This window comes from Austrofundulus limnaeus, unplaced genomic scaffold (genome assembly GCF_001266775.1).
Source record: "Austrofundulus limnaeus strain Quisiro unplaced genomic scaffold, Austrofundulus_limnaeus-1.0 Scaffold40, whole genome shotgun sequence".
Lineage (NCBI taxonomy): Eukaryota > Metazoa > Chordata > Actinopteri > Cyprinodontiformes > Rivulidae > Austrofundulus > Austrofundulus limnaeus.
The window spans coordinates 1,774,265-1,785,531 of NW_013952442.1; the positions used below are offsets into that span (position 1 = coordinate 1,774,265).

General features: G+C 38.5%; 2 protein-coding genes across 2 annotated transcripts in view; both read right to left on the bottom strand.

Annotated features, from left to right (window-relative positions):
• The window catches only part of ubap1lb (ubiquitin associated protein 1-like b), an 8,282-nt gene extending 3,412 nt beyond the window's left edge, over positions 1-4,870 (bottom strand). The window contains exons 1-3 of the mRNA XM_014007231.1: positions 4,780-4,870; positions 2,405-2,525; positions 1,023-1,643 (exon numbers count right to left, since the gene is read on the bottom strand). Coding sequence (XP_013862685.1) covers positions 1,023-1,643; positions 2,405-2,512 — 729 coding nt within the window. The 5' untranslated portion in view covers positions 2,513-2,525; positions 4,780-4,870. The remainder of the gene's footprint in view (positions 1-1,022; positions 1,644-2,404; positions 2,526-4,779) is intronic.
• Positions 4,871-7,211: 2,341 nt separating this feature from the next.
• The window catches only part of pdcd7 (programmed cell death 7), a 6,008-nt gene continuing 1,952 nt past the window's right edge, over positions 7,212-11,267 (bottom strand). The window contains exons 3-5 of the mRNA XM_014007232.1: positions 9,137-9,367; positions 8,969-9,056; positions 7,212-7,724 (exon numbers count right to left, since the gene is read on the bottom strand). Of these exons, the coding sequence (XP_013862686.1) occupies positions 7,580-7,724; positions 8,969-9,056; positions 9,137-9,367 (464 nt within the window). The 3' untranslated portion in view covers positions 7,212-7,579. The remainder of the gene's footprint in view (positions 7,725-8,968; positions 9,057-9,136; positions 9,368-11,267) is intronic.

The window sequence follows — 11,267 nt, forward strand, 5'->3', positions numbered from 1 at the left end:
ATTGTATAATGTTTATCAAAAGTTGTTGTTTGAGAAGAAATTGAAGTTTTTGTTTTGTTTCTTAATTATTATTGCTTGAAATTAATTATGGAAAAAAGGGGCAGATATTATAAGATTTTTCTTCTGCCTCCTTTCATTTCAATTTGGATTTGTATTTTTTTAGTAGAACTGTAGAAGTAGTTGAAAACAATCTTTACCAAATTCTAAATGCTAATCAGAAATTAAAGATGGCCCCCACAGCTAATGTTAAAATATTTTTAATTCAGCAATTTCAAGGCTATGATTAAATTTATTATGGAATAGGTAAGAATGATCACATGCCAATTGCTGATGTTAATCCCAAATGAATCTAACCACTAATGCGTTAATTTTAAAGAAGAGCTGTAATTTAGCCATTTTTAAACATACACAGCTGAAAATGTATACAGTACAGTATTATCAGAGAACGATATTTAACAAAAATCCAAGATCTCCATCCACGTTCCAATTATTTGGGGGTGGCAGCTGGGGTGGCCATCCCTCTGGCTCCGCCCCTGATACCATGTTGAAAAAAATTGCAGTACAGCCAGAAGTTGAGTGTTCACAACAATGAGGCTGGGATTCATTTTATAATGATAAAGTCAAATACTGTACAGTAACCTTTATCCTTTATCTCGGTTTTAGCTTGTTATATTTTCATTCTCCTTTACTTTGACAAATACAAAAACAAAAAAATACATATTTTATTATTACAATCAATGTCAATTACTAAATGTAATATAGATATGTAATTATTTATTTAAACAATTTTGTGAAAAAGAGTAAATTGGTGAATTTTGTTGAGAGTATGAGTGAGGTTAGTGTAATGTAATGGGTGTAATGGGTGTGTTTTTGTTCAGTCTTATTGCATTTAGTTGATCTCACCTCCAAATATAACTGAAAATTACATTAAATTATTTAATAACCCAATGCATAACTGGGTTAAACAACCTAAATATCTGTTATCTTCTGCAAGAGTGTTCCACAAGATGCTGATTTCTTACCCTATCATGTGGGGTCTGATTGCTGATGATAGGGTGGACTGTGTTGGCTCTGGTGTTGGGAGCTCTACGTGAGGAGGGGCTCTGGGGCCGGCTCACTGCGTTGGACTCTTGCTGTGTGGTGCGGTCCATCGCTGAAAGGGAACACTGACGCAGGTTCTTCCTGCGCTGGTGAGGCAGGCTGCTCAGACAGGACGCGGGGCTCAAAAGGTCAGGGACGAAAGCTTTCTGTGCTTTCTTCTGATCGTTCCGACAAGAAAGCGTGCTGCGAGCATTCCCCGAGCCAGCCTTCTCGGACACGTCCTTCTTGACTTCCTGTGTGGCTTTCTCTCCTTCCTCCTCAGAGTCTGAGATGGTAAACTTGGCACGCAGGACAGCGGGGTTCAGGCTGTTGGAGCGCTGTCGAGGGTTGGGCTCCCAGAAGTCTGAGCTGTGGCGGCTAGCCAGGCGGCTCTGCTGCGGGCTGCTGAACATCATCCAGTATGGTGGACAGGATGGCAGAAGTCCTGATGATGCTGAGGAGGAGGAGATGGAGGAGGAGGAGGAGGTGGGCTGAGGTCGGTGATGATCCAAGATGCTGTTTTGTAGGCCAGTTAGGACCCAGTTCTCTAGGCTGAATTCATACTGTCACATGAACAAATATCACTGTCAAAAAACATTATCCTGTCATCTGGTGAAATTTCTGTCATTTCAAAATGTTTCAATAAATCTATTTCTGAAAACAAGAACAAAGATCCAGTCAACGTCTATTCAAGAACAACAGATTGCCTTATCCTGAATGTTTGACCATCTTCACCAATATCTTCTGTTGTTATCAATATTTAAATGAATCAGCATGTAGGAATATTAAGGAAAGTACAATAAAAACTGTAATGTGATTTTGTGGGGGAAAAAAGTACTTATGATGATTTTTTTTCTATTTCTCATCATTTTGGTCCGAGCAGACTAAACACAACATACAGGAGAAAAACTGAAATATTCTGTTTTAAAGCAATTAGGTGGGGGCAAGTTCTTTTAAAACGTGGACGGCCAGATTCATGGTTYTRCTATGAAACTTTTGAGACAGAGTTGTTTTGGGATTGGCCCCAACCTGACAAGCTGATTCACCAAACTGCGACCACTCAAACTACTGTCTGCTGCAGGTAAGACACTGACCTTTGAGGACAATTCCACAGAACCACGCAAAAATCCAAACTATCCTTTTATGACATCATTGTTGAATTACTACATGTAAAGAATGGATTTTACAGGTGCAGACACTGTTGTGATTGAATTTGATTTTTCGGTCAGAGCTGTGGCAGTGAGCAGAGCAGCAGCAGCTCATGAAACAGATTTTATTGCTYTGAAAAGTCAATAAGTCCACACAGTGAGGAGAGCTGACTCACCTCTGTCTGCTGCAGGATGGAAAGGTAATCAGGCACGGTCACTTTGATGTCATCTTTAACYTCCTGTAAGGCAGGAACCTGGGGCGTCTTCAAAGGGACACCGTCCATTCTGCTCCGTCCACTGAGGGACATAGGGACAACAAGGTAATATTTAGGACGTGTTGACACGCTCGCTACCACTGAAACTTTGGGTTCAAAAACAAACAAACATGACTGCTGCAGTTAGAAACCACTGCAGTTAAACTGTAATGCATTATTCTGGTTAAAGAGAAACTTTGACTCATATTTAAACACCTCATCTTACTACATCACTCACCAACTTTCTCTTTTAGACTTTTCTTGTAAAGCTCTGTGGTGGAGACTTTATATTGAAAAGCATTGCATGATTATACAAGTACAAATTAGTTGGAAAGACTGGCCAAACTTACTATAATACATTGTTTTACTGATGTTCTAAACACTGGAAACTGATTCAGATCCGGTTAACAATAAAAACTAATTCTTACACCAAAACTCCTCATTAGTTATAGTTCTTGCATTTGAGATTTCATTAAAGAAAAACGTTCTTCTTTATCATGAGGTTCAACAGTTTGACAGGGCAGCTTTGAAGGATGAGACCACATTATGTTGGTCATGGGGTTCTTTTTTGTGTTATTGTTGAAAATGAACAACAATATCACTAACAGAATGAAAAAATGTGTGAAAAGCATGTTCACGTTAAATGAGCTGTAATTACAATTTTATTATCATGTTTTTAGATATGTTTTGTAGAGTTAAATTATTCAGCTTCCTAATGAAACACGTGCTTGATTTATGATTTTGGTTTTCTAGAGAATAAAATAAAAATATTCCAAAAGTCATTCCATATTTATCGCTAGGGGGTCACATAAAAATCAATGCACGTAGAAAAGTCACTAATCCAGTTAGATCACCGTCACTACGTCTACTCTCACTTAACACAACAGCACTGTGTGAATAAACACCCTGCACTTTGTGTTTGTGTCTTAAAGGTCCCAGATAGAATCTAGCTATGTGAGCAAATTGATCTTTTATTTTCATTTGTTGGTTTGTTTCAAAGGTCAAATGTTTCCTTCCTTCAGTCTATTTTCATTTATTAAGACACAAAATGTTCCCAGTTTGRGCTCACGGCCCTGAATCAATCCTTGAGCATGCAGCCTCTCATAGAGGAGGCACCGAATGTTAAAGTTTGATTATAAAAGTTCTGCCTGGCACATTTTAAATAACTAAGTCATGTTTGAGATGCACTTAAAGTAACCCAAATCCTAATGCATCAGCTAAAACCTTTTAGCTGAACATTCAGACATGTGAAGGAGCTCAGCTGCTAACAGAGGACCAGCCCAGACGACGTGCGCTCTGCTACGTGCACGAGTGCAGTGAGAGAGGCTGGAGACTAAATCAGATTTACTCTCCCAGAAATTCTGTCTGCCTCCAAAACAACATTTCTGTATTGGTTCGCCCACGACGAACAGTGAATCACGTGCGGGAACAGCACCATGTGAGTCTGTACTCTTGTGTCAGAACTTGTGGATATAAAAACAATAATTAAAAGAAATGAGATCTGGTCTTCCTCAGGTTCTGAGTGAAACAGATGGTCTCTGTCAGACACATGAAGTGATGATTTTGACMGTGAGTAAATATGTTCGGTGACGTCAGGACAGCCTGCTCAGCCTCGGCTCCTTCTGTCCACTCAAAGGTAATCAGTTCTTAGCTGAAAGAGGAAAACTCCGGGCAGACAGATGGTCCAGGACTTTCAGAGGCCCAGGAGACAGATGCTCCTTAATCTTATTGTGTTTCTGATGTGCTTTTACATCCAAATGCTACCGGGAAAATTCCATTGAAGTCGCAGCAGTGAAAGATTTCACTTGCAGTAACGTTTCAAATTCTTGAGCCACTTGTCATTTGTGTATATTCACATTCCGGGGGCTGTCTTTACATTAATTTAAAGTGCTCATGAGCAATATTTTCCAGGCTTTCTGAAGATCATTTAAAGTTTTTCTCAGTATGTTGTTTGCATTTTATTTTCATGCGGTAATTTTCCAAGAAACTTGATTTTTTTTCTATATGAGGTTGCTTCACACTGACCTCTGAATCACTGAGACATAAAGAAGGCCTGCCCAACTTCAGCAAAGAAAGTTTCTTATCTACACAACAGCCAACAATGATAAATCAGGCACTTTATACTGTTTGTCACAAAAACACAACATTTATTTCCTGTTTGCTAAGAAMGTTTGGCTTCTTAGAAGCAAGATATGAAACAACAAACTCTGTGGTTGAATGATAAATCGTTAATTAAGGTCTAATGGTTGGTTCTGTGCTGAAGAACAGAGTGAATGTTTAAGAATCAGAGATCTTACCTGAGTGTTGAGTTGCTGCTGTCAGTCTGTGTGTGAAGCTGAGACTGAGGCGTCACTCTGCAGGTTCAGTCAGAGTCACCTGGATTACTAATCCAGTAACCATAAACACCATCAGCTGCACCACACACACACACACACACACACACACACACACACACACACANCACACACACACACACACACACACACACACACACACACACACACACACGCACACAACAGGGTATTTCACCATCTGTATTCCAGACACTTCTACTGGAAGTAAACCTTACAGTATATGCCGACACGCCCACCACCAGTCAGTAAATACTGTGGGGCAACTGTCAAAAACAAGCTTATTAAGTCATTTTTAACAGTTTAATTTCATTCTCAATCAGTTGTTTTTGTTTTTAGATAAAGATCTACTTAAAAAGTTGAGAAAAAATATTAATGGTTCAAAAAAAATGATTGTCATAGTTCTAATATGCTCTTTTTCATTCTTAAGTTTTACATATCAGAACAAATTTTGTTGTAAAAGCTTCAAAAAATGTTAAACATCCCAACTTCATCCAAAAGGTTGCTGGAGGTTGAATTACTGGAAAGTGGAGAGTATAAATTTCATAAATTCTGCTTGATTTTACAATCCAGGATATCATTAAGACACAACAGAACTCGTGGAGCTTCTCGATATAAAAAAACAGCTGACCTTTCATTTTACTGCTTCTTTTGCAAATACCTGAGAAAAGAACTCTGTAGCTTGTTGGAGAGAGAATGACATTATATCATGTTATAATGTCATTCTCTCACCCAAAACATGCATGGTGTTGCTTTGACTCATTCATGCATGTTTGAAAATTCATTGAATCTCCTGTGGTAGCTAGGTGGAGCTGCTGGTACAAAGCATTGCCTATTTACATAAAGCTCCTCTCTGGAGCTCACAACACACACACACACACACACACACACACACACACCTCCCAACACGTTATTTGAGAATATGCTGAGCGAAGTGCGAGTGTCGAAAATGGTAAATACATAAATTCCCACTTTTAAACGATTAAATTCCCTTTCTGTGCCTACATGGTCAAAACACTTTTTCTCATGAAACAAAATAATTGTAAATAAACTTGAATAAATTTTGGGGTGAATTTAGATATACACCAAATCACRTTCTTATCGTAGTGAAGATGTTTGTGCACCTGAATGATCCTGTAAGCTTTGCTGCCAGACGCCTGGTGTCCCTCACCTGGTTGTGAATTATTTGGGTCCCACCCTGAAGCCAAGCATGGGGGAGGGGCTCATTGGCAAGTGCTTGGTGCCTGGACCTCTGCCCATGTGGCCCAGTTGGGCTCAAATGACTCAGTGCTTATCTATACGTGATGTGTGTATCATCAGTGGTGGGCACAATCCCCCTACACTAAAGCACTAACAGGGAAACTAATTTCATTATTAGTGCTTTAGGGCTTTTGTTAATTTTAAAATTTATTAGTGGATTAGCACTTGCTAAATTTATAGGCTAAATTTAGAAGCACTAACTGAGGTCTATAAATGCTAATGATCAATATAATGTTAACAGCTGATGGTGAAAGCTGTCACACATTTTGTTCAAATGTTACTTTTCCATTAGAWGACATGAATCCATGAAAACATTTATTGTCAGTTCCTAGGATCAGAACAAACTTTGGGAAGCACGCGTTTAGCTATGCAGCCCCTTTCACATGGAATAACTTGCAAAGTGATCTGAAACTACAGTTACTCTTACCTATAGGTCAGTTTAAATCAACTTTACATGAGCTTCATCTACCATCTCTGTCCTGTCATTGCTAGCCATATGTTTTATGAATTTGAGTACGCTTTGTGCTATGTTTTAGTTTTTATTTATTTTGTATTTGTTAAATCTTTTGTGATTTATTTTCTATGTTATTTGGATGTGTTGTTTGTATGATGTTTTGTTTCTTCTTTTATCTTTTCCTTATGGGTGTCTGTCTCTGTTTTGCCTGATTAAATAAAGGTTWAATAAAAAATGATAATATATTGACAATATATGAACTCAAATACAGCTGTGGAATGTCAATAAGTCTTAAGAGCAACATGGCAACATATGACTCATGTTGTCTACTGAAGAATGCTCATGGGTTGACTGAGTTATTTTAGTGCTTTAGAATTAGCTTTTGCTAAAACTTTCTGTGCATTACTGATTTAGAATTAGGGGACCTAAATATTTGAGTTAGTGCTTCAGGGCTAGTGGAACTAATTTTTAGAGTAGTGCTGCCCATCACTGTGTATCATAATACTTTATATTAATCTTATGCACTTTTACTGTGATGCAATGTGTGTCTAATAAAAATTGTATAATATGCGAGTTTGTTTGTTTGTTTGTTTTATTAAGAGTGTGAGCTTTTCTCTGTGAGCTCAGACTCGTCAAATGCAACTTTGTAAACTTAGCTCTCAAGTCATTTTATTAAAACTGTATTTATTTTAGATTCATTCAGAGAATTATAAACATCTGAGAGAATAAACCTTYAAGTAAAAAAATGCACCATAAACAACAGGTTAATATAGCTGCAATGTTAAACCTCAAGCAGGTAAATGTGCCAAAAAAGAAAAAAACTAGTTTACCTGCTTTTCTGATGAAAATGTATTTTTCAAGTTGAAAACTACTTTGTATGTTGTAAAWTATTTGGTACAGATTCAGGGACAAATCACTGAGGAAAGAATTTGTCCTCTTTGTGCGTTCATTACATGGAAATCCTGCAAAAGTTCAGTTCAGCTTTGTCTGTCATCTTCAGCTGGCTTCACACCAGCAGCTTCTGATGATCTTCTAGGATGTGAAAGAGTCAGAGTCAGCAGCCTGCAGGGCAGAGGCCCAGGCCTGGTCTGAGGGGGGGTCAGGCAGGATCCAGCTCTGAGGAACCGAGGAACCATCTGGATGATCTGCTGCCACCAGAAACACGTCCCACTCTCTCCTGAAAAACAAACCACAGTCAGGTACGCAGCATTAAAACCAGATAACATCCAGAATCAGATTCAGCATTCTGGTTTGATTTTCATCCACCTCTAACTGTCACTGATTGATAACACCATCACACCATTTCTCATACCACTACAGCTGGTGCCCATTCCAGATGTGCAGCTTTTTGCAAATCAACAAACTAATTAAAAATCAACTAACCGACAGATATTTAATGTTCTCTGTACGCATAATTTATTTTCTTTACTTCAACTACATTGTCCAAGTGGGTGTTTTGAGTTYGTAGCTCACTTCAAGGACCTACGCTCTGATTGGACGGTTTGATTTTCCAGGTCATCAACCAATCAGTAAAAAAAAAGTCACAAGTCTGTAATTTCACAATCGGACAGTTTACAAACAGTGTTTTACGCAGGTTTTCTTTGCAAGGTTCTTTAAGAAATATTCACCAATCTCTGTATTTACTCACTGTTTATTGAAATTTTAGACATCGGTTAAAACAAAAACAAATAAAAATAAATCTATGTAAAAGCATCTGGACTATTTTTTTCTCACTGGGTGTAAAAGCTGGACTATCATTTACAAATGTAAGAAACATCAGTGATGGTTCATTTAAAGGACTCTGATTTGAGCCAACACCTTGTTTCTATATCTCTCTAACTTGAACCAGCTTTTAAAGTGCCCATGACATCAAATTTTTGTAATGAATATGAATGCATTTCTCAAGAGATAACATTGATAACATTTCGCAACAAAAATTTCACAATTCTGAGAYGAACAGTTGTTGAGATATTTGCATGTGAAGTAACAGGAAGTGATGTCAAAGGGGAATATCTGCATGTAAATAGCATATTGCTACAATGGTTAACAGACTGTAGAGAAGAATCTGATGTTTCTTTAGATCATTTTGAGTCACTGTCAGAGAGATGAAGAAGATTCAACGTTCAAATAATATTGTTTCAGTAAACAAAAGATCTGAGTTTTTTTTCATTACGTCTTCCCCTTTGATGTCACTTCCTGTTTCACTTTGGCTGAGCCCAGTTCAAAAGAAAATATACCATTTATGTGACGAAATGGGTAAATTCATGTGTTTTTCCAAGTTTCCTAAAAATAACGATGTTTTCTTTGACTTTTTGTATTTGAAGGATATATGTCACAAGTACTTTAACAACCATACTGATGAACTTCATTCGTTTGTACCTTAAGTTTAAATTTCTAAACAAATTCAACTTCAAGACGAACCTGATTTGTATCAAAGCCTGCAGGGACCGCTCCGCCCGGCTGTAGTACTCGACGAAAGGCTGCAGGAAGCAGTCAGCTGGGAGCTCATCTRCCCAAACAAACAGGAAACCAGTGAGGAGCAGTCCTGTAAGACGCACTGTCCAACAGCCACACTGGACCATCCTTTACCTCCGAACAGCATGGAGTCCACCCTGCGTTTCTTTTCCAGCTGTCTCTCTCTCTCCTTCTTCGCTCGTCTCTCCTGCTCCCTCTTCCTCTCCTCCTCCTGCTCTCCTTCCAGCATCACCATCAGAGCTTTCTCCTCGGCCGAGTAGACCGTCGTTCTTTTCTTCATCACACACCGCAGCTGCTCCAGTCTGCTGCTGAACGCCTCGTCGCACCGCTGCTCCGTGACAATACCTTAAACACACACACACACACACACACACTAAGTCCTGCACCTCCTGTTAATAAAACCTACTCAGACTTTACCAAACAAGATCACCTGACCAACTTTACTTCTCAATAGGAATGCGTGATATAGGGTTGGGCAATATAGCCAAAAAAATAAAATTAATCATGATTAATTGTGTATTTAGCCAATAACGATTAATCCCCAGTAGTCCCTGGAGGCTCTCATCCCCTAGTTGTAAGACCAATTTAAATCACTCTAGTGGGAAATGCCCTTTGTAAAAATCTGTTCCAAATTGTGTCAAAAGTACAGACTTCAGGCTAAACATCAAGTTTTAAATTGTGTTGATAATCCAAGTAAAAACCAGTTATGATAAATAAATTGCAGAACTTTTTAAAAATTTTTCATCATATCTGAAGTGGAGAGGAGCACCGAGTGGACTGACCGAGGAAATCTCCAGTCAGTCTGCCTGGTGGCATTAATCCTATTAATCGTCAAGTGCCAAAAAATAATCGATTAATGCTTTTCTGACGATTAATTGCACACGATACACTTTTGCCCAACCCTAGCATGATATAAACGATATACAGTAGAAACGATATAAATGTGGCCTATGGTAGAGATCGGTAGTCTACAGGCCAACCGCAGTAATTCTTTCTGATGACGTAACCGGCKGGAGTCAAAACAGAGGAAGTGGGAAGCAGCGTGTCTGAGAGCGCAAATGAAGAGCAAAAAAGTTGCAAAACAAATTATCTGGACCTGGTTCGTGTGTGCGAAAATGAACGCCGAACTGTTTACATATTTCGTCGTCCGGACGGCTTCCGAGCRACCTCACTGCCTGCAGGCGGGAGGAGTGCGGCACATGTCACGGTCGGACAGCGAGGCGACAGTGCAGGTGAAGTCAGTGCGAACTCCAGTGGGACGCACAAAAGCTCGCTGAGTCTAACGGACCTCATTTCTTCTGCTGTCTCAAGTCGTACAGCAGGGGAGCACTGTGGGAAAGGGTGACAGCCTGACTGTCTTTCAAAACAAAACAAAAAAACAACCTGTAAAGTATAAACGGGATGATTGTCACCCCGCCGGAGCGCGCACAGATTAAACACGTGGAGTGCAGAAAAAGTAATCTGCAAAGTGTGTAGAAAGGAATAAACACAAGCAATTTGTTTTACCACCTTAAAAACGAAGCAGGTGATTCAAACACAACATCCAATAGATGCAGATATTTATCACATTAAAGTTATTCTATGTGTGTGTGTGCAGGTAGGTCTCCCTTAAATTTAGATTTTTAAGGGAGACTTTAAAGTTTCCCTTAAAAAGGAGATTTTAAGGTCTATTTTTTTAACTTATACATATACATTCCACTCAATTARTATGTGATTTATTTATTTTCTATTATAAGTTTTATATCATGATATATTTACCGCCTCCCATCATAATGTATTTTGTGATATGAATTTTTTTTGCCATATCGCACATTCCTACTTCTCAAATAATCATTCTTAGATGAAACTAATTATTAAATCACATCTTGACAGCACTACTGTTTTCCAACCTTTTTTTAAACTACAAAAGGTGTTGTAGGCCTATAATGCAGGAGTAGATGTATAATAACAGAGTCAGTGAGACTAAACATCAAACATGCTCCCTTCAGACAGTCTGTCTGCACTCAAATAAAAGCTAAAGTGAATGTAGGACTTTAATTTGTTTTGCTTTGGTTGTAGAGCAGTTATACTGTGCTCTGATTTGAGACAGTAAAAAAAACAAAGACGGACACCTTGGCCATTTGATGCATACACAGAAACTTTAACTGTGTTTTTCCTCACTACTAAAACTTTTTAATTCTCTTTTCATTGACACGAAGCCTGTTGTGTTTTGTAAAAAAAAAAAAAAAAAAAAAAAAAAAAAAAA